This window comes from Chaetura pelagica, unplaced genomic scaffold, assembly GCF_000747805.2.
Source record: "Chaetura pelagica isolate M959 unplaced genomic scaffold, ChaPel_1.0 scaffold874, whole genome shotgun sequence".
Taxonomy (NCBI): domain Eukaryota; kingdom Metazoa; phylum Chordata; class Aves; order Apodiformes; family Apodidae; genus Chaetura; species Chaetura pelagica.
In genome coordinates, this window is record NW_009952909.1 from 152,033 (window position 1) to 174,580 (window position 22,548).

The 22,548-nt window shown below is 56.9% G+C and overlaps 1 protein-coding gene across 1 annotated transcript in view; it reads left to right on the forward strand.

Moving 5' to 3' along the window:
* The first annotated feature begins 1,272 nt into the window (after nucleotides 1–1,272).
* LOC104386979 (chromodomain-helicase-DNA-binding protein 6-like) overlaps nucleotides 1,273–22,548 on the forward strand; it is a 49,335-nt gene continuing 28,059 nt past the window's right edge. Inside the window, 18 exon segments of the mRNA XM_009995661.1 lie at nucleotides 1,273–1,284; nucleotides 3,168–3,667; nucleotides 7,809–7,947; nucleotides 8,754–8,903; nucleotides 12,559–12,624; nucleotides 13,035–13,093; nucleotides 13,427–13,544; nucleotides 14,956–15,042; nucleotides 15,310–15,444; nucleotides 15,734–15,855; nucleotides 16,457–16,700; nucleotides 17,141–17,317; nucleotides 18,863–19,006; nucleotides 19,815–20,070; nucleotides 20,570–20,780; nucleotides 21,270–21,465; nucleotides 21,970–22,159; nucleotides 22,531–22,548. The exon segment at nucleotides 22,531–22,548 is cut by the window's right edge and continues 149 nt beyond it. Of these exon segments, the coding sequence (XP_009993963.1) occupies nucleotides 1,273–1,284; nucleotides 3,168–3,667; nucleotides 7,809–7,947; nucleotides 8,754–8,903; nucleotides 12,559–12,624; nucleotides 13,035–13,093; nucleotides 13,427–13,544; nucleotides 14,956–15,042; nucleotides 15,310–15,444; nucleotides 15,734–15,855; nucleotides 16,457–16,700; nucleotides 17,141–17,317; nucleotides 18,863–19,006; nucleotides 19,815–20,070; nucleotides 20,570–20,780; nucleotides 21,270–21,465; nucleotides 21,970–22,159; nucleotides 22,531–22,548 (2,824 nt within the window).

The window sequence follows — 22,548 nt, forward strand, 5'->3', positions numbered from 1 at the left end:
GCAGACGTGGTGGCTGAGAGCCTGGGCAAAGCCAGGGGCAGCCTGATGGCTTGTGGAGACATGTCTCAGGCCACTCAGGCTGGAGGCTGATGCTGCTGCAGAGCTTCCTGTGGTGCTCTGTCTCTATCAGTGTGACATGGGCCTCTCAGCCCCTCACCCTTTGGAAGCAGAGGTGGTGGTTCCCTGTGGCACAGAAGCAGCAGCTGATGCTCTGGCACCAGCTGTGAGGGTCCAGTGAGCTCCTGCCTGCTGCAAAGGGCTGGCCAGGCTGCCCCAGGAGCAGAGAGCAGAGATAACACTGGCACTGCTTTCTCAGGCTGTTCCTGTTGACCAGAAGCCAGGAAAAACTGAACCTCATCAAGGGGAAGTAGGAAAAGCCCATTCCCTGGCTCACAGCAAAGTATTGAACTCTCACTGGCACTGCTTTCTCAGGCTGTTCCTGTTGACCAGAAGCCAGGAAAAACTGAACCTCATCAAGGGGAAGTAGGAAAAGCCCATTCCCTGGCTCACAGCAAAGTGTTGAACCCTGACTGTAGATTTGTCCTTGGCAGCACAGTCCTGTGTGGATGGCAGGAGCTTGCTGGGGACTTGTAGGAGTGTGACATGGAGCCGGTCCCTTCAAGACAAAGCAGCCACGGGTGCAGAAGGGTTTCTGGGGCTGGCAGTACCTTGGCTACAGTTGTTGATGTGGAGAGGCCTGGTTCCCCTGCCCCTCGGTGCTTCTGCTGCCTGTGCAGGCCCTGGCCATGAGCTGCTTGGTCCCACAGGCTGGTGTTTGATGGCGCTTTCATGGCAGGGCCTGTGAAGCTCCTGTCTGCTCCAGCTGGAGGCAAGTGCTGCTTCCTGGTACCAACACTGCTTCCTGAACATGGTGACGTCTGGTGGCCACAGAGCATCCCATGGCAAAGCATGGGCATGGGGGCCTGCAGTGCTGCCTGGGAGGTGTGCTGGGGTGGACACGTCTGTGCTCACGCCATGGTGGGCTTATCTAGAGGTTGGAGAGGCTATTGGCAACCAGGGGTTGATGCAGGAGGAGCAGAAGGATTGCTTGAGTTTTCACAAACCTGGCAGCTTCTGGTTGTCTCTATTAAGTGTTCAACTTTCTGTTGCAGCAGGGCTTGTGGCAGGTCCTCATCAGCAATCACCAAAATGCACTTTGTGATCTCCCTGAGCAGCACAATGCAAGCAGGAGGCAGACCCCACACGGGGGTGTGGTGTGGGGCCTCTCTCCCCACAGCTCTGCCAGCCTGTCCCACATGAAAATGCTGAACCATGCACATGCTAGTGAGGAGTGGGACCTGCCTGGGCTCCACAGCCTGAGCTGGAGCTGTAGGTGCAGACAGCAGATGGGGTAGAGGGAGGCTTTGGACCACTTGGCTGGTGTATGGTGGTAGAAATCATTAGGTAGTTTCAGCACTCCCTGATCCATGCTGGTTTACTGGGAATTGCTGATGTACCCAACAAGAGGGGCCTACATCCCCAGGCCTCCTTTTGTGGCTCAGCTCCTCCAGGCACAGCTGTTGGGGACAGAGCTGCTCCAGGCACTCAGCACCACTCCCAGCCCAGTCCTGGTCCAGCCCTGTGGGTGAGCCAGGGAACACAGTGTCCCCTCTCGGGCAGGGTAGGTGACATCACGTGCTCTTGAACAGCACCAGAGTTGAGGTACCCAGACCTGCTGCTCCTTGGGGGGTCTGCCACTTGTAAGACTCAGGACTACAAGCTGTGGCTGGGAAGGAGTAGTTCACCCTCCTGCTGGGCAAGGATGCTGAAGATTTGCTTTCCATCTGGTGTCTGCATTTGGCTGCTGTTCAGCACAGAAGCAAAAGGAGATCCAGGCTCTTGGGGGTCTGTGAGCTTTGTAGCTAATCCAGTAAACTGTTCCGGCTGATCCCCAGCTTGCAAGATCTGAGGAATGCAAAGGCTGGAACTGATCCTGGTGCTCAGCCTGTGGGCTCTGAGGCAGCAGCTGATTTTCTCCTGGCCCAGAGGAGGTTCCCCTTAATTGCTGGGGTGCACTTTGATGGCTTGTCCATGTGGTGGGATGGTTGCTGTCCCTGTCCCAGCTGGCTGGAGCAGGTTGGCAGCTGGGGCCAGGGCAGAGTGTTGGAGGTGGCTGCAATGCCAGTGCAGCCTGCCAGGTGTGCCAGCTCCACTCGTGGGTGGCTGCAGGGGCACTGGGACTCTTTTCCCCCTTACAGCCTGTTTCACTTAATGCTTCCATCTAATCTAAATCAGAAATCTGAGCACACAGAGTACCCTGCACCTAGACCACCCCAGAGTCTGATCCTCAGCCTGTAGGATGTAAATATTTACATTCTCTCCCACAGCTCTGGGGTGTGTGAGGAGCTGGGTGGCTCTGGGGGTCCGTGGGGCTGGGCATTGCTGATGGAGGCTCTGGCACCTCAGCACCAGGGAAGTGACTTATGAAGGAACCAGCAGCCCTGGCCTGGGGCAGCTGTGGGCATGGGGTGCTGGTGCGAGCACTGCCACCGTCCCCACAGGTGTGACACTGCCTGGGCCGTTCACCAGCCACTCCACAGCTTCCCTTTAAGGCGCTGTCTCCTCCAGGCCTGGCAGGGGCTCATCCATGTCTTGTGGCACAGCCACCAAGCACCAGTCTGCAGGACCAGCTTCCCAGCCTCAGCCGCACTGCCCCAGCTCTCAGTGGCTCCTGGGGAAGGTGCTGATCTAGCCCACATCTTCTGCCCCAAATGGACCTGGAGCCCTGCTTCTTGCTGTCAGAGGCTACAAGGCATCCCTAATTCCCTCTCCTTGCCCTGCCGGGACAGTCCCTGGCTCTGAGCAATGGGCAGGAGGTAGCCTGGGTGTGTAGTCACTTTGGGTCTCAGCAGAATGGGGTGAGGAGGGTGTGATCAAAGGCAGGGCTGTGCCTGGGGCACAGCAGAGGGACCAGCTGCCTCCACTCTGGACCCATGTGGCCTGGGAGGCAACCAGAAGCCCTCTGACCCATCAGCCTTTGGTGGGCAGGGGGCTCCTTCCCTTTGGGCTGTGTCTACACGCGGTGGCTGTTGGCCGTAGTCCCCCATATATCACCCCAGTGCTCTAGGTGGGTGATTGGAGCCCGGCTGGGGCTGCAGGTCCCCCAGGAGCACCTGCTGTGGCCACATGTGGCATTTGCTTCACCCACCTTTCTGCTCTCTCTGCAGCCGCCAAGCTTAAAAGCGCTGAGCCGCTCCCCGATGTCGGATGCCTGGGAGTGCAAGGTGCAGGATCCCTTTGGCAGCAGCAAGGAGCAGGACGAGGTGCCCCAGCAGGTGACACTGACAGCCACGAACACAAGTGGCCAGTGCCAGTGCCCAGAGGAGGAGCCCAACGGGGCCCCCCAGAAGCGGACGAGCACCCAGAACGGGATGCAGGACAGTGGGGGTGGAGGCATGGGGGTGAAGAAGAAACGGAAGAAAAAGGATCTGGGAGAGCAGGAAGGGGGAGACAAAGCAGCTGTGGAGGTGAAACCAAAGAGGAGGAGAGAGCCTAAAGAACCAAAAGAGCCTAAAAAGGCTAAGGAGCCCAAGAAGCCGAAGGAACCCAAGCAGAGAGAGGTGACCAAGAAGCCTCGGAAACCTCGGGAACCCAAAGCCCCCAAGGAGCCTAAAGAGAAGAAGAGCAGCTCTGAGCCTGCCCCCAGAGCAAGACCCAAGAAGAACAGGTAGGTGGTGGTGTGACCTGGTCTCTGTGCCTGGTGTGGATGGGGCTGTGGGCTCACAGGAGCTTTGGCTCTGAGAGCTGTGCTGGGCCACCACATTGCAAGGTGTGCAGGTTCCTCCTGCTGGACAAGCTGCTTGGGAGGCTGGGATGAGCTCTCCAGCCATGCAGGGACAGGACACATGGTTGCCCATTTGGGGATGAGGACCTGCAAGACCCCATATCCAGAAGACGACCAAAGAGTCTTGGTCTCTCCTTGGCCTGGCCTTCGTGCCAAGTGTCCCGGAGTGTGCAGAGGGACCATAGGGAGGTGTCCCCAGGACAGAGTGGTGATGTGGCACTGAGGGCCTGTCATACCTGTGCTGGGGCCTGGACAGAGAGTGTGTGAGTGAGAGGAACCTGACCCTGGGCTGTCTGTCCACGTGAGGGACCCACACATCTGGGAGCCAGCAGCCTGCCTCCCCTCAGGCCTGGGAGGATGGTGGAGCACCTGGCATCTCCTCTGCCTCTCCTGGGCAGCAGGACTTGTCCCTCCCTTGCTGCTGTGGAGCTGTGCTGGCAGCTGTGGCCAGCAGCAGGGAGGCCTGAGCACAGCCCAAAGCCACCACCTCCAGTGGTTCCTCATCCTTTTAATCAACAGGCTGATTGGCCAGATGCTCTAATTTATTAGCTTTGATTTATTTTTAATTGGGAATGTGTGCAGATAGCAGAGCAAGTCTCAACAGCACCAACATAATTTCTTTTAGTGTCATGGACTGGTGAGAATAAGTGGCTTTGGGGAGTCCTGTACAAAGAGGCCTGTCTGGGTCCTCCTCATGTGCTGTAAATAATCCATAGGATTAATATATTTCTACTGTAAATGGAATTAGTACTGGAGCCGGATGGGAATTTCTCAGCAAAGCATTTCTCTGTTAGAAAACAGAAGTTTGGTAGAGCTTCTTGAGGACACTTTCCTGGAAATGGTCACTAGAACGGGTGTCCCAGGGTCTGTGGGATCTGCCCACATCCCCCCCACCGTGGCTTCCCACAGGACATGTGCAGGTTGAGGACTGAGTCCTGGGTCTTCCCCAGCCCTGCTCCTCTGAAGCTTCCTGGCAGCTGGATCCTGGAGAGGCCATGGCTGTGGAGTTGGCACCAGAGAGGCCATTAGTGACGTTCACATGGGCTGGTGGTTGCCAGGAGAGGCTGTGGGCCAGCAAAGCTCCCACCCCAGGCTGGCAGAGAGCTCAGCAGGGCACTGTGTCCCCAGCAGGTCCCAGAGCTGTGTGATGCTGTCACTGCTGGTCTTCCTCTACCCTGGGGCTCTGCACACCAAGATGCCAAGACCCCTGGGCTGGTGAGCCCAAGCAGTGGGAATGGACAGATCAAGCAGACAGTGCTGAGGGTGAGAGAAGGGCTCCTCAAGACCCCGAGGAATGCTGCAGTGGAGAGGCTGGAGGTGGAGAGGGAAGAAGAGGGGCTGCAGACAAGGCAGGGAAAGGTGAAGCCTGTGTGAAGGTAGCACTGGGCAGCGAGGTGGATCCTGGGATGAAGGATACAGACAGCAGTTTTCCCTGATGCTACCTTTTCTCCACCAGTAGGAAACTGCTATGTGGGCTGTTCACAGAGGTCCAGCCCTCCAGTGGGACCTTTGGAACCAGACCAAAGCACAGGAAACCTGGGGGAGAGCAGACTGTGGAGGCTTGGGCTTCTGCAGGCACCTGTGGCTCTTGTCCAAGAGCTCTTTTCCCTCCTGGCAGGTCCCTCTGCTGCCAGCAGTGCCTTTACAGGGTGCTGAAAGCAGCCCCTGGCAGTGTCATCTGCCCAGGGGTAGCTGCAGGGAGGTGACTCTGCCAAATATGGAGATTGTGGTGGGGCAATCCCAGCTGCTGAGCTGGAGATCCCAGTCCCTTCTGCAAAGGGGCAGCAGGGCCTGGGGGTTCCAGGAGTGCGGCTTGCTGTGCTGGGGACCAGCCTGCAGAGCCCTGGTGAAGAGGTCTCTTCATGCAAAAAAGACCTAATATAACTCTGAAATATATTGTGCAGCCAGAAGAAACCATGTGTGGGAGTTTGGGAATGCCACAAAGCTCTGAGATATCCTGATGCCCTGTCCAGTAGAGCCTGAGCTCATGGTGCTTCCTCCTGCTCACTTGCATATTCCAGGAGGACCCAGGGCCACCTCTGCTGCTTGGCAAGTCCAGCCTTTGGGTTCTCCTTCCACCTGCCCCTGCTCCATAAGCCCCTCTTCGAGCCTCTTCTTGAACTGTTGCCTTGGCCTCAGCCACCAGCAAACCCACCCACAGGAGGAACAGCCATGGGTGGAGACACCCGTGGGTGTCAAGGTGGAAGCTCTGCAGGGAACAGGGCTGTGTGTGTCCCTCTGCCCACTGCCTGGGACAGAAGTGGGGAGGCGGTCTGGGCGCCTGGCAGTGCGGGGAGGGAGAGGCGAGCAGGAGAAACCCATTGTGTGGATGAAATGATTGCTGGGAGCCCTCTAAGTGGCAGATAATGGTGTCATAATTTCTTCTAAATTATTTCTAATCATAGCCAACTACTGGTTCATGAATGAAGCAGTTGTTAATTGCGACTTACAAATCAATATCTTGGGAGTTATTGCCTGGGTGGAGGCCACGCTCGCAGCATGTTTCCAGGGCCTCTAACTGAGGTGCAGGTGCCTGGCCAGGGCATTTTTGGCCAGAACAGCAGATTTTTAACTGCTTGTTTTTTGCCAGTCGCAGGCAAGCAGGAATTTTTCACATGAAACAAGGGTGAAACCTCAACATGGCTTTGAACCTGGCCCTACATCTGCCACTCTGCAGGTCTGGGATGTGGCAGGGGAGGTGGTGGGGCTGTGGGTGAGGAAGGGGATGCTGCTCAGCCCAGGGACAGGCACCAGCTCTGGGACATCTTTCCCTTAGCAGCATTCCTTGCAGAGGGTGGGACACACTGGGAGTGGTTGTTTCTTACCCTGGCACTTCCTGGGCACATTCCCTTGCATAGGCAGGTTGTGGTGGGTGCTGGGTGCCGTGGGCAACCGGGGGACCCTGATCCCAGTAGCATCCCTTGGGTCTGGGCTGTGTCTTTGCACCCTTGATGTTTGCAGGAAGGTGTTGGGATTCATTGGAAGCAGGGCCCAAATCCCCTCCACAGCCTGAGCCTGGAGGAGAGTTGCCTGGTGGCACAGAGCCCTTGGAGGCAGCAGGGGCCACCATGGTGGGAGTTTGGGACCTGCATCCTTCCTGTTTTTGTGGCGATCATGGGGCTTAACTCCCTCTGGCCAGAGGCAGAGGCTGACATCTGCTCAGCTGCCACCTGGGCAGGGCACTCGGTGCTGTGGCTCAGGGAAGACAAACCATGAGCTGAAGCAGCTTCTGCCTCAGTGCTTGTGTGAAGATTTACCAGGGTCTAGCAGGGCTCTGCTGCACATGTGGGAGGTAGCGGGCAGGATGGCCAGAGCTTCTCAGACTGGACTAGAAGGTTTGTCCCCAGGGTGCCAGCACATGGGTTGTCTCTGGAGCTGCTGAACTCCTGACTTTTAATTGGAACAGGATGTGTTGGCGAGTGCTCTGCTCAGAGCTGGCACCTCACTGGCCTGGCTTGCTGGGGTTGGCAGGAGGGGGATCCTCCTTGTGCCTGCACTGGACTTAGGTCCCCATCTTGGTCTCCCCAGCAGAGGCTGTTACACTCTGGTGCAGGACCTTCACAGTGGGCACCTCAGGGTCCAAGGAAGGGGTCATCCTGCCTGGAGAGGAGAGGCTGACCCGGTTCCTCCCAAACCCTCCCTACCCCTGAGCCACTATCCAGGGCATCCTGACCTCATGTGTCCAGGCTCCCCATGCTGAAGGAGCAGTGAGGACTGGCTGTGAGCTGAACCCCATCTCCTGCAGCCCCTGGGGGGTTGTGTCCTGGCTGGGGGAAGCCCCTGGCCCTTCTCTGCCCCACACCTGGCTGGGGTAGGTGGACCCTTTCATCCCAATGTACTGGAACTGGGGAGAGAAACACTTGATGGTGATTTGTGAGCATCAGTGGTGGGGGATCCCCAGAGCTGAGAGAGGCCCCAGGAGCTTTAGCTGGGTGATCCAGTGGGAGCAGAGCCCTGTGTGTGTGCCTGCTGGCTCTCTCCCGGGATCCCTAGGACCAAATTAACTGTCACTCTGTCTTGGCAGCAAAGACACCCCTGTGGAGAAAAAAAAGAAGGGGAAGAGGAAAAATGAGATACCAGTGGACAGTTTGGATTTGGATCAGGATCTTCTCAGTCCATCAGTGCAGAGCCCAGAGGAGTCTGCGGAGTCAGCTGACAGCCAGGTATGTCCAAAGCCCTGGGCTGGCTGCCAAGGGGGGAAATCACAGAGTCATTAAGGTTGGAAGAGACCTCTAACATCTTCAAGTCCAACCATCAACCCAACACCACCATGCCAGCTAAACAGGGCAGCCTGTTCCAATGCCTGGCCACTCTTTCAGTAAAGAAATTGTTCCTAATTATCAATCTAAACCTCCCCTGCTGCATCTTGAGGCCTTTTGCTCTTGTCCTGTCACTGAGTACATTGGAGAAGAGACCAACCCCATTTCATGAAATCTCCTTTCAGGCAGCTCTAGAGGGCAATAAGGTCTCCCCTCAGGGGGGAAGAGCTGAGACCTGGAGTGCAGCAACCAGAGAGCATGTTGAGCAGTGTGGCTGGTAGCCCCTGGCCCTGGAGGGGAGCCACCCCTGGTGTCCCTGGGTTGGGTACACGCTGCTGCCCTGGGGACTACATGTCCCTCAACCTTGAGTTTCCCTCTCCTCCATGACTCCTGGCAGCTCCCTGTTCCCAGCACAGCATGGGAAGGAAGCTTGTCCCCTCAAGGCTGTGAAACTCTGAGGAGCTGCGCATGTCTCTGCAGGGTTTCTCTGCTTGAGCAGCTGTTGGGGCTGTGTGGGTCAGGCTTTGATGGACACCTCAGTACTGTGGTTTTACCTCAAAGAGCTGCCTGTTCTTGCCAGCACCTCCATCCCACTGGGGCAGGGGCTGGGCTGGCGATCAGGCAGCCCTGGGGCTTTCTCTGCTCAAGTAAGGAGGAGGTGCTTGGTCTGCCCATCTCCTCCATCACTGCCGCTTTCATCCCACACACAGAAACGTCGCTCAGGACGGCAAGTGAAGAGGAGGAAGTACAACGAGGACCTGGATTTCAAGGTGGTGGATGATGATGGCGAGACAATAGCCGTGCTGGGAGCTGGGCGAACCTCTGCACTCTCTGCCTCTACTCTGGCATGGCAGGCAGAGGTAGGGCTGGGTGTGGGACGGGGGCATCAGGGCCTGCTGCCTCCCACAGGGTGTCCCAAGGATGTCAGTGCTGAGGTTTGAGGAAGTGGGGGATCCCAGCACAAGGATGGGAAGAGAGTGTGCCTGCCTGGGAGGGGGCAGGCTGGCTTCACAGGGCCTGTGAATGCACACAGGGATGGCTCGAGGCATGCAGGTCCAACAGTCCCCCCTCCTGCTTGGAGATAAAGGCCTCTGGAACATGTCATGTAGTTGGACATGTTCCTGAAGGCATGACCCACCCATTGCCCGTGCCCACATTTGGCTCCTGTCCATAATGTTAGGTGTTGTTTTGGCTCTGCCAGTCAAGGGTTTTTTAGGTGCCAGGTCATTGTTTTCTGCCCACATTGCTGCTCTCCATCAGTGCCTTGGAGTGTAGAGATGCCCAGCCTGGCACTTGCCAGCCAAGCTGACCCACTGGGCAGCATGGTGGGACCTGGGAAGTTTGGCAGGGACTGACCAGTGTCCCTGCAGGTCAGGCCTGGCTGCCCTGCCTTCTCTGCCCACTGTTTCAGCACTGGCTCCTGGTGGGTACTGGCAGCTCCTTCCTGCAGCTCTGGGTGTGTTAATTTTGCATCTCACTCCTTCTCTGTGGTCCCTAACAAAAGTACTAGATATTAATAATGGTCACTAATTGTTTTCATAGTGTCCCTCTCTAATCTTCTCTTCACAAGGCTTTGCTGTGGGTGTTAGTCAGCTCTGTGGTTAGGCCAGTAAATAAGGCCTGGCTGGAGGCTCCCTGCCTGTCCCACGGGGCTGCACGTGCCCAGGGAGGTGCTGCCAGTGCTGCTTCAGCTGCTGCTGGGGCCGTGGCCCAGCTAGACTCCTGGCAGTGAGCACTCTGAGGGAGGTTTTCAAAACAGCAGGTGGGAATGGGCTGCCTTTGGCATGTGTCCATGCTGCCACCCTGCTCTCCTTTTAGTCCTGGCCTTCCATCTCAGTTTGTCCTGCTCCAGAGGAATTATTAAGGCTGGTGTCTGACAGCAGCAAGGCTCTCTGCTGGGTGGCTTCTCCAGGCTCCTGCCAGCAGCCTTAACCAGGCCTGGCCATGGCTGCTCCCAGGGTCAGAACTGACCAAGCAGGGAAAGATGGGAGTGCTGAGGGTTCAGGCTGCTCTCCCCATGGTCTGGACTTGCAGCTTTTCCCCTGGATCCTGGCCCTACATTCCCCAGCAGCTCACAGGGACAGTGCAGGGCTCCTCTGGCAGCCCCCTGCCTGTGTAATCTGGGAGCTCCCGGCTGTGGGGTGCTGGAAGTGGCTGCAGTGGCAGCACTGTGCCCCTCTAGAATCATAGAATCATAGAATCTTAGGGGCTGGAAGGGACCTCGAGAGATCATCTAGTCCAACCCCCCTGCCAGAACAGGGTCACCTAGAGTACATCACACAGGAACTCATCCAGGTGGGTTTTGAATGTCTCCAGTGAGGGAGACTCCACAGGTCCCAGTACCGACCCCTGTGGGACTCCACTAGTCACACACCTCCAACCAGATTCTGCCCCATTGACTACAACTCTCTGACTCCTTCCTTTCAACCAGTTCCTAATCCACCTCACTTCCTGGTCACCAAACCCATACCTGATCAACTTTTCTACAAGGATGCTGTGGGAGACGGTGTCAAATGCTTTACTGAAATCAAGATAAACCACATCTACCGCTCTACCATCATCTATCCACCTAGTAATTTCCTCATAGAAGGCTATGAGGTTAGTCAAACATGATTTACCCTTGATAAAACCATGTTGACTGCTCTCGATGACCCCCATGTCCTTGATGTGCCTGGAGATAGTGCCAAGAACAAGTTGTTCCATCACCTTTCCAGGGATGGAGGTGAGGCTGACCGGTCTATAGTTACCCGGGTCCTCCTTCTTGCCCTTCTTGTAGACTGGAGTGACATTTGCTGTCCTCCAGTCCTCAGGCACCTCTCCTGTTGCCCATGACTTACTGAAGATGATGGAGAGTGGCCTAGCAATGACCTCCACCAGCTCCCTCAGCACCCTTGGGTGCATTCCACCCGGACCCATTGATTTATGGATGTCCAGATTACTCAACTGATCCCTAACCCAATCCTCATCTACCACGTCAAACTCTTCCTCTATCTTGACTTCTTCTGGGGCTATAGCCAGGTCCACACAAACCCTGTGTGGCCAGGGTCAAGCTGGAGCCCAGCAGTGCCAGGGCGGATGCCTGGGCCTGGGGTGACAGGCACTGGAGAGTGGCTGCAGTGGGAGCATCTCTGTGTGCTCCCCTTGGCCCTGTTACCCTGGCATGGGGCAGAGCTCCCCAAATAGGGCAGAAATCCCCCTCCAGGCCATGGGACTGGAGCTGAGGGGCCCAGGCAGAGCTGCTGTCATCCTGACCTCTGTCTTGCCATACTGGGTCCAGTGTCCTTCCCCATAGCACAGGGGATGCTGAAGCATTGGTGGGCTGAGGGCTGGGGCACAGGGGCTGCTGCAGCCTGGGCACAGCTTTGCCTGCCCCAGACCCTGCTGGGTGAGCAGTGTGGGGTGCCCTGGCTGCCTATCCCTCCTCAGCCTGCCCTGTGCCTTTCTGGGAGTGGTCTTTCTAGTCTGCAGAGGGACAATCTCTGGGCTGCTTTGCCTTGGACCAGACTGCCTCCACCCACCTGAAGGAGAATAAGAGAGATCAACAGAGTCCTGCTCCTTCCTTTTCTGCACTTTGCTCTTCCTCTGCTGCCTGTTTCCCAGCCAGGGCACAACTAATATTTCTCATGCTCAAGCCAGCTCCACGTTCTTGCTGCCTGTCCTCTGTCCTTAATCTTTCTGTGCTCCCCTGCCACAGTGCAGACAGGCACAAGCCAGGCTCTCTTGTCCCTTGGTGTTTGGCAGGGCTGGTCCTGCCATGGCATGTATCTGAGAGAGCCTCCACCTCCCCACCTGCCCTGTGCCTCCTGTCTCCAGGCTGGAAGCAGGACAGTGCTGGGACCAGCTCCAGCAAAGTTCGTGTGCTGTGCCTGAGGGAGTGGGCCCTGGGTGGCAGCAGAAGGTTTCTGTGGCCTCATGGGTGACTTCCTCATGGCAGAGCTGAAGCCTCTAGAGGGAAGGAGGTGGCAGTTTGAGCTTTCCAGGAAGAGCTGCGTGGACAGTGGTGGGGCTGAGGTGCTGTTGTCCGTGGACACAGGACATGGACAAGGCAGCAGTGATGGAGGATGCCTGTGGCAGGGCCTGGCAGCCTTGGAGCCATCCAGCACTATAGGGTTGTATAAGTGCCAAGGCAAGTCAGAGATCTGTCATGGAGAGTGTTTGGGAGCAGGAGATGTGCACTTATTTCCTTCCTTGAGGCTCGGGGCAGAAACACCCAAGCTCCCTCCTTTTTTCTGGGAGACTTGCTCTGTTTCTGGCTGCCCTGAGTGAGCTAGAAGGACCTGCACATCAAAACACAACAGTGCTGTGGCCTTAATGGTCTGGGCACACAAGCAGAGGGTGAGTGCAGCTGGACTGGCAGCACCTGCACCCTCACACCCAAGTAGAGTTCCCTGAGTGCAGCTTTCCCTGCCCTGCGGGTGGGCTGGGAGAGGAGGGAGCAGCTGCCCTGGGCTGGGAGGCTGCCAGAGGCCAAGGCACACCAGGAGCCAGGAAAACTCTCTGCTCTCCTGTCCCCAGGAGCCTCCTGAGGATGATGCCAATATAATTGAGAAGATCCTTGCCTCCAGGATGGTGCAGAAGGAGGTGAGTGGCAAAGATATCAGTGGGGCTGGAGGTCCCTGGGCAGAGGAAAGGAGGAACCTGGCTGTCCTATGCAGCAGGGACATGAGACATAGCAGCAGCTGGTGCTGTCATTCCTTGCTCTTGCTCTTTGCAGGGTGCTGCCCAGACTGGCACCTTTCTGGGATGGGGATTGAGATGATGCCTCTCCTCTGGGCACCAGAAAGCCTCTGGAGAGGTGTCAAGCCTGGGCTGATACCCAGGAGGGGTTTGGGTCCCTGGTGCTCACATCGCAGTCCCTGGGGCAGGCAGCACACCAAGGGCCTGGCTGCCCTCACCATCCACGGGGCTCAGTCTGCACCCAAAGCACAGAGGGTGCTGCCAGTTTCTGCTCAGGCTTTGCCTCTCACTACCATTCCTTCCTTTGGTTTCAGGCTCATCCTGGAGGCCTGACGTTCGAGATGGAGGAGTTCTACGTCAAGTACAGGAACTTGTACGTGCAGTGTTGTGGGGCTCCATGTGTCAGAGGGGGCCCTGTGCATGCAGGGCTGCCTGCTCCCCCTGGCCTCCAGTGCACCCCCAGCATCCCTGCCTCCCTGCCCCTGTCCTCCTGAGCCATCCTAAGCATGAGAAGCAGGAAAACTGCTGTGGCCACAGTGCTCAGTCCTGCCCTGCACCTGGGCTGTGGCTTCCTCCATGTGGGGTTTCATATGGCGAGGCACAGGCTGCTGTTCTCTGGGTCACTGGGTCTATCTGGTGGATGGGATCAGGCCCAAAGGCCTCTGGGTCATTTTTTTAATTTGTTTGTTTTTTTTTCCCTCTGTAGCTCCTACCTCCACTGTAAGTGGGCAACTCTGGAGGAGCTGGAGAAGGACCCCAGGATCTCCCAGAAGATAAAGCGCTTCCGGAACAAGCAGGCTCAGATGAAGCACATTTTTACAGAGGTGAGAGCTGAGCACTGCAAGCAGCTGGGCCCAGCCATGGCACTCCTGGACCTTGTGTTGTGGCTGAGCAGGCCAAGAGCTGAGCACTGCCTCTGCACCTCCCTGCCCAGGCAAGGCCAGCTCCAGGGCCAAAACACAGAACTGGAGTGGGCAGGGCTCAGTGTGCAGCAGTGCCTGCCTTGTCTGAGCTCTGCTGGAGCTCAGTGATCCTGGGGAGCTGCCCAGAGCCCTGCACTGACCCCATGGCAATGTCCAGGCTGCCTGGTGGGCATGAACAGGGCACAGCACCCGAGGGTGAGAGGTGGGGGTGCTGGAGCCAAGGGGCAGTGACAGTGCCCTCACTGGCAGAGGTACAGGCAGGGTGACAAATGTCACTTGCCAGGCACTGCCAAGCCTGCAGGGGTTGCTCAGTGGGAGGGAGGGCAGCATGCAGTGCTGGAGGTGGTTTCACAGCAGAGCAGAGATGCTGTGGAGAGAGGGAGCTATGAATACTCGGGCTTAGGGCAGCTCCTGCCTGCTGTGCTCTGTAAGCAGGTTCATCTTGTTTAAGATGAAGGGTGTTCTACAATTTTTCTTGTTGCTCCAGACATAGTTGTTGGATCTCCTCAAATTGCTTCTTATAAGTAAATCAGGCCAGTAGGCTATGAAAATTTCTCCATGACTGTACTTGGAAAGTTGGGGGTGTGTGTCAAATTTCTCACTGCTGAATCTGTTTAGGGTCTTTCCCAGAAAAAGCATGTGTTGGAACACAGCGTACCACTAACAATTTAGCAAGGAGCAAAGGCTCTTTCCTGTGACTAGCTGGGGCTCGGGGAGCTGTGAACAGAGAAGCCTGTTTCTTCTCCTTCCCAAGCCCATGTGTATGTCCAAGGGCCGTGGCTAGTCTGGAGCCCACTCCTGCCTGGGTGTCCCTGGCAGAGAAGGAGCCCTTCCCTTGGGAGCTGAGAGCCAATGCTGCTAGTAACTGCTCACCTGAAGGTGTGGAGAGAGAGAGGCAGGGACAGAGAAGGAGGTGTCATCCCTTACAGAGGAGTGGAGTTCACCAGGTGCTGTGTGTGGCTCTGTGCTCTGGCAGTCACAGCTCTGGACACTGCACAGAAGCTGGAGCATATAGCTCAGGGTTTTATACCTTGGGGCCATATGGGCTAGAAAGGATGTTTCTGCCTCCCAGCAAGGGCAGCACAGAGCCCACAGCTGCTCTAAAGGAAGAGCTTTGCCCTCTGCAGGGCTCCTGCATCCTCCCTTCCCAGAGACAGATGTCACATACCTATGTCCAGGGCACTTGGTGTGCTGCACACAGCTAGCAGCATCCTGGGGACAGATGTCCTGCAGCTGTTTCCTCATGCCCACCATCTGTTTAACCCTGGAATCACCTTCAACTTACCTCTCTTTTTATTCTTTGTTGTTGCAGCCTGATGAGGATTTGTTCAACCCAGACTATGTGGAGGTAGATAGAATTCTGGAGGTGGCTCACACCAAGGACCCTGACACTGGGGAGGTGAGTGGCTGCAGCTCTTGCTTGCCCCACAAGGGAGGCTTGTCAGGAGCCTCAGATCCACGATGTGCATCGGGCTTCATTTCTGAGCACCCTGAGGTCTTCCCAGCCTCGTGCAGCCTGAGCCCTGTCCCCAGGGACCCCGTGGTGCAGGGCTGGGTGGAGGGCTGCTGGCTGTGCCTCCGACCTGCTCAGTCTCAGCCTGACCCACCACTGGGGCAGAGCAGCCATGAGCCCTGTGCTGTCTCTGAGCCCATCTCTGTGCTGCAGGAGGTGACTCACTACCTGGTGAAGTGGTGCTCACTACCCTATGAGGAGAGCACCTGGGAGCTGGAGGAGGATGTCGACCCAGGGAAGATTAAAGAGTTTGAAGCCCTCCAAATCCCTCCAGAAATCAAGCACATGGTAACGTACCCAGAGGTAACGTACTCGGCTGGCAGCTGGCTGCCCTGGGCGGGCAGGGCTATCTGTGTCTTGCCAAGGTCCTGCAGTGCAAGCCCCGTGTGCCCCCCTCCAGATGAGTTAGTTAGCAGAATCCAAGTTTGGGATCTGGAGGCCAAGATCTTGCTATGAATCAGCTGGCAGTGACCGTTCCAAGCGTTGTCCCGGGGTGTAGCTCTGGAAGCAGGATCTGTCCCCACTGAGCATTAGCCTCTTCCTCACCATGGACCTTGCTCCTGCTCTCTCCTACTAGGAGCGCCCAGCGTCTGAGTCCTGGCAAAAACTGGAGAAGTCCCGAGAGTATAAGAACAGCAACCAGCTGCGGGAGTATCAGCTGGAGGGAATGAACTGGCTGCTCTTTAACTGGTACAACAGGTGAGGAGGAGCTGGAGCCTGGTGCTCCCAGGAGGAGTCCTGCTGGCAGTGAGCCCTGGTGTCTGCAGTCATGGGAGCAGCAGAGCTGGGGGAGCAGAGCTGTCAGACAGGAGCTTGACAGAGCAGCCACCCAGACCTTCCAGTGCTGGAGCTGGCAGGCAGCTGCCAGAAAAACTGTGTTTGTTTTAGCTTTGCAGCTGAGTCTTTAGGAATGTTTCTCCCTGTAAATTCTGATGACTCTTGGAGATAGCAGAACTTAGCTATGGGTCTAAGATAACATCTGGTTTCTGGTATTGGCCAAGCTACTGGTAACCCATTCCTGTGGCAGGAGTGCTGGAATATGCATGTTCTCTGCTGTAGCAGGCCCTCTGTCACTGGGTACTGTGGACCCAGGGGACAGCATCTTTCATGCTAACTTTGAGTCCATCATCTTGCAAAAATGATGTGGCTTACCCAGACTGGCTTGGGCCTCTGGACCAGTGACCCCCAGGGACAGGGTCAGCAAGGTGTGGGTGGAGTTGATGTGCCTGATGTGCCATCAAGGAGTTGGTGACTTCTGCCCCCGTGAGACATATTCACCTGCCCCTCTCTGTCTCTGCAGGAAGAATTGCATCTTGGCTGACGAGATGGGGCTGGGGAAGACAATCCAGTCCATCACCTTCCTCTCAGAAATATTCCTGATGGGCATCCATGGCCCCTTCCTCATCATCGCACCTCTCTCCACCATCACTAACTGGGAGAGGGAATTCCGCACCTGGACAGAGATGAACGCCATCGTGTACCACGGCAGCCAGATAAGCAGGCAGATGATCCAGCAGTACGAGATGGTGTACAGGGACTCACAGGTGACTGACACACATAATGGTCCCAGAATGTGTCCCCCAAACCCTGGCTTCCTTCACTTGGGAAGCACTGAGCTGCACGTGGAGCTTGTGGTTCATCTGGAAAGGGAAAAGTGAACTTTTAAGACCCCATTGCTGGTATGGGCTCATGCACTGTGCGTGAGTGAAGAACAGGCCCAACTCATGCAGAAAGGGCAAGAGGCAGCAGTACCCCAACCACAGTTCTTGTCCAGGCCTGTTTGTCTACCCTGAAGCAGTGTCTGGTTTGGAGAGATGCAGACAGCAGGGAGGATTGTACCAACCTGCCCACTGCTTGAGAGAGAGGAATCTGGGAAAACCTCAGCTAGGAGCCAGATACTAACACTAATGTATTGTCAGGATGTCTGACAGTGTCCTGCCACCCTGCAGGAGTCAAGCGCTGCATGTGGTTTATGTCTCCCTAGGGTAACCCTCTGCCAGGGATCTTCAAGTTCCAGGTGGTTATCACCACCTTTGAGATGATCCTTGCTGACTGCCCAGAGCTGAAGAAGATCCAGTGGCGCTGCGTGGTCATTGATGAGGCACATCGCCTGAAGAACAGGAACTGCAAACTGCTGGAGGGGCTGAAGCTCATGGCCCTGGTGAGCATGTCCAGCCCAGGTTCACAGGAGAGCAGGGTGGGCAGAAATGGTCATGCCTGACAATCAGATGCCACACTGCCAGATGTTCAGGCCTAGTGCCGGGGTTGAGAACTCCTTGTCAGAGGGAAAACAATCCAGTACCCATCAGGAAAGCAGTGCCAGCGATGGGGGCCCTTAGATGGGTGGGACACTGGTGCCCTTCAGCTTCACAAACTCCTTTTTATTGAAGTGGAATATTAGCCCAGAGCAGGTCAGGTCCCCCTGTGCCTTCCCCTTGCCCAGCCTTGCAGCCCAGCTCAGGCTACTGCAGCACCAGAGGAGCTGCTGACCCACCACGCACAGTGTCCCCTGGCTGAGCTGTGCCTCATGCCCTGTGAGGAGCAGGGCTGCAGGAGTCCAGCTGGTTTCCTACTGCTCTGGTAATATGGGACCAGTCTGTGCCAGGGATGGGCTGCAGGACTGTGTGTATTGAGAAGGGGATCAATGAGTTGCTCTGACAAAGGACTTTGGATGTCTGGCTCCTTCCCAGCCTGGGAGAGGCAGTGCTGCTGCCTGTGGGATCTCCCAGCCCATCTCAGCTTCCATCACACTTGCCTGTCACTGGGTCAGGCCTCAGAAATTATTATTGTCATGTCTGCAGTTCCCAAAGACCCTGCTGTGTCCTCATGACCTCGTGTCTGGAGCAGGTCCCTGTAGGGTTGTGAGCAGCCTGGGCAAAGCAGGATTGCTGCTGGCCACCTTCATGACCATCACCTTCCTTTGTACAAGGCTGCATTTGGAAGCCTCCCATTGCCCTTTTCTTCTAGCCAGTGACTGCTGGGGACATTCTCTGCATTAGGTTGGCCAGGAGGAGTAGCCTGAGCAGTGAGGGAGTCCTTGGCTCTGCCAGGACAGAGCAGCTGGAGCACCCGGGAGGCAGCACCTGGTGGTGCCTGAAGCCAGAGCCTGTGATGTCAGCACATGGAAGGGAGTGTGTCCTCCTTGAGAGGTCACCTGCTCCTCACATCCTTGGGGCCTGGGGGGCTTGTCTGGACCCCTGTCTCTTTAGGTGAACCTCTAATAAAAGCTCCTCCTTGTTCCCAGTGTGCACCTGACACAGCCCTGCTGTCCCTGCTGATTCTGGAGCACCCTGCTCACAGCGGCCCTGCAGCAGGTCCCTGATGCCCCTCAGTACTGTGTGGCTTTGGGCCATGTTCTCTTTGGCTCTACCCAAGCCCTGAAGGGGACATCCTGCCCCCAGGTCCACGGAGGCTTGGGCTCTGCCAGTGTCCCTATCTGGTGCCAGGGCAGGGCTGAAGCCGGGGGATTTGGCTGTTGTGGCTGCACAGAGCTGGACTGGGACACATCCAGGGAAGTGTCCTGGGAGCCACAAGGAGGTGTTGGGTGGCAGTGACTGGGTCAGGGTGGCACTATGGCCACAGGAGCTGTTCAGGGAGTGTGCGTGTGTCCCCAGACCACCCAGAATGCTCCTGAGGCTGGAAGGAGCCCTGCCGGACCCCTTGGACCCAGCCTGTGGGTTTCAGCCTGTTTTCTGTGTATACCCAGGAGCACAAGGTGCTGCTGACTGGGACCCCTCTGCAGAACTCAGTGGAAGAGCTCTTCAGCCTCCTGAATTTCCTGGAGCCACAGCAGTTCCCGTCAGAGACAGCCTTTCTGGAGGAGTTTGGAGACCTGAAGACAGAGGAGCAGGTACCTAGAGGAGTGATGCTGGTGACTTAGCAGAGACCACTTGGGACACATGGTTACCAAGCCAGGCACACAGTCAGACATGTGCTTCATGGAAGTGAACAGGATTCCTCATGCTGGGAGAAGCAAAGTTGTACTGAGCCCCCAACACTGCTTTGGAGAGAGGAAAGCAGCCTGTGCCCAGTCTGCTCCCCACCTAGCTCCCTGCTGCCCCATGCATGCCTGGGCAGCACAGCTCACCCAGCTTTCCCACCTGGTGTGTCCAGCAGAAGTGTAGGGGGAGTGAGGAGATCAGTAACTCCACATGTCAGCCACCCTTGTCAGGTTCCCCTGGAGAGATGTCCTCCCAAGTTCCCTTGTAGCTCAGTTTCCTGGGCTGTGTTGCTGCCATTTGAATGTCTGGCTTAAGTGAAGATTGCACAAAGATGGTTATTTGATCTAGATGATCTTTAAGGTCCCTTCCAACCCTAACCTTTCATGATCCTGTGATTCTGAGGGAGCAGGTACGGGCACATGGAGCAACTGTCATCTCAGCTGCTACCAAAGCTCTTGGTTCTGCTCCTGCAGCAGACACCTTTACCCAAGGCTGCCAGCAGCAGAATCATGTGGAGTTGATGGCTCAGGGCTGGTCAGTCACATACCTGCCCTAAGGAAGCCAGGCCCTGAAGTCGTCCTGGCTGTCAGCAAAGTAGCTGCATGAGGGTCGTTGGTTTCCAGCCTGAGGAGGCTCTAGCATTGCAGGCCTCTCCACTGGTGTCACTGGGTGCTTGCTGTGCAGGGGGGCAGTGAATCTCTGTGCTTGCTTTGGCAGGTGAAGAAATTGCAGTCCATCCTGAAGCCCATGATGCTGCGACGGCTGAAGGATGATGTAGAGAAGAATCTGGCACCCAAGCAGGAGACCATCATTGAGGTTGAGCTGACCAATATTCAGAAGAAATACTATCGGGCCATCCTGGAGAAGAACTTCTCCTTCCTCTCCAAGGGTGCCAACCAGCACAATATGCCCAACCTCATCAACACCATGATGGAGCTTCGGAAGTGCTGCAATCACCCATATCTCATCAACGGTGAGGGCTCTGCACAGGAGGTGTGGGGGGGACAGATGTCACTGCAGCATTTACTGGTCACTGCCCGCAGAGCCCACCCAGCCTGGGGAGCCAGCTCAGCCCCCGTGCTACCGCCTGCTGGTGTGGTTGTGCACCCTGGACCAGCACAGGATGCAGAGATCTGCCTTGTTGCCTTCATGGGCAGCCCAGCTTTCCACAAGTGCTGCTTGCTGGAGGGCACCTCAGGGTCTTGAGAGGCTTGTTGTGCTTGGGGGATGTTCTGCAGTGGGACCCTCTCCAGCATTCCAGTCTGGCTTGTTCTGCCAAAAGCTGGTGCAGGCCCTAAAGAAGGAGTAAAGTCACAGGAGTGGAGGGGTCTTCTGGAAGTCTCTAGCCAGCCTCCCTAGATCTAATTGGCTGCACGGGTTCTTTTCCTTGCATGGTGCCTTGCTGTTGCCCTGGATGGGAGGCTGAGGGCAGCTGCACTGCCAGCCTCACTCATGTCCCTCTCACCTGGCAGGGGCAGAGGAGAAGATCCTGGAAGACTTCCGTAAAACACACAGCCCGGAGGCACCAGACTTCCAGCTGCAGGCAATGATCCAGGCAGCTGGGAAGCTGGTGCTCATTGATAAGCTGCTGCCCAAACTGATCGCTGGTGGGCACAAGGTGCTCATCTTCTCCCAGATGGTGCGCTGCCTGGACATCCTGGAGGACTATCTCATCCAGAGGCGGTTAGTACAGGCTTCAGCTCTCACCACACCTCCTCCATGTCACCCTGGCCCTGCACTGCAGACACAGAGTGGAAATGGCCCAGGGTGGGGATCTGGCTGTTCACTGCCCATGTACCAAGGGATCCAAGTTGCAGGCTATGACTAATGGGTGCAGATCCCCCCAAAGCTGGGCAACTCTGACCTGTCCATACTGCATTGCCCAGGGCTAGTCCTGGGATTGACCAACTGGAAATAGGCCCTTCCCTTGGCCCTGGTTCTGTTGAGCCCCATCACCACCCACTGTGTAGGGGGTCGTGATGATTTTGCCATCATTAGAGGGATGGAGTTTTGGGAACAACCACAGTGCACACAGGCTGCTGGGGCCTGAGCCTCCCCCTGCGCACAGGTCCTGCACAGGAATTCCTGGCTGCCCACACACAGCCCAGGGGATGGAGCAAGAAGGGTTTTGTAAGGCACAGGCAGGTCAGACCCTCTCCTCTCCTGGAGCAGATACACCTATGAGCGCATTGACGGGCGGGTGCGTGGGAACCTGCGCCAAGCTGCCATCGACCGCTTCTGCAAACCCGACTCGGATCGCTTCGTCTTCCTCCTGTGCACGCGGGCGGGCGGGCTGGGCATCAACCTGACTGCTGCAGACACCTGCATCATCTTTGATTCCGACTGGAACCCACAGAACGACCTCCAGGTAAGGGGCCAGGCTGCTGGAGCTCCTGCAGCACGGGCAACATCCCTGGTGACAGCCAGGGAGGAAAGGGCATCAGCGTCAGCTGAACTGGGCACGGGAGAGCAGCTGGAGGGGACGTGTCATGGCAGAGGTGGTGGTGTGACTCTAAAAGCACAGGTGGGCCACAGAGCAGGGAATACTTTGTCCATACCTGGTGTTGGAGGGGGTGTCTTGCTGGGTGCCTCTACCTGCAGAGAGCCAAGGCTCCAACCTGAGCCCCATGTCCTTGCCACGGTGCAGGGGGCTCTGATTCCTGCTCCACAACCCCGCAGGCCTGGCACTAACCAGCACACCCAGCAGAGCCCTGCCAGGTCACCCGCAGGCACTGGGTGAGGGTGGTCTGGTGGGTGGGAAGCAGCTGTGCCTCAGGTGGGTGAGTGGTGGGTGCTGGTGCAGGGTGCCAGAAGGCAGGTCCCCATCCTGCTGGGCTCACTGTCCTTGGCGCTGTCCTCTCTGCACTCCCAGGCTCAAGCTCGCTGCCACCGGATCGGGCAGAGCAAGGCGGTCAAAGTCTATCGCCTCATCACCAGGAACTCCTATGAGCGGGAGATGTTTGACAAGGCCAGCCTGAAGCTGGGCCTGGACAAGGCTGTGCTGCAAGACATCAACCGCAAGGGCAGCACCAATGGGGTAGGTTGGCTGTCAGAGCAGGGCTGCGTGGGAGGCGCTGTGGGAGAGCGCTCCTCCTGCCCCTGCCAGTCCCTGCCAGGTCTGAGCAGGGGCCTGGGGAGGTTGCTTGGGAGGGAGAGCCTGGTCCCACACACTGGCACTGCTGTTTGGCCTGGCAGGCTGTCCCTGCACTGCCATGGGGGTGGGGGACACATGCTGTGTCTGGGTGACATGGACTAAAATTTCTGACAGTCCTTCGGGCAGCTCTTTGAAGTGACCTCTTTGCTGTAGCAGCAGGAGGTCAGGGGTGGCTTGGGACATCTTCTGCCCTCCCTTCTGGTGCAGAGGGAAGGGCCTTCTCCTGCTGTTTAGTACCCAGGGCAGCTGGCCATGTTGATGATGCCATCTTTTGGGCAGGTTCAGCAACTCTCCGAG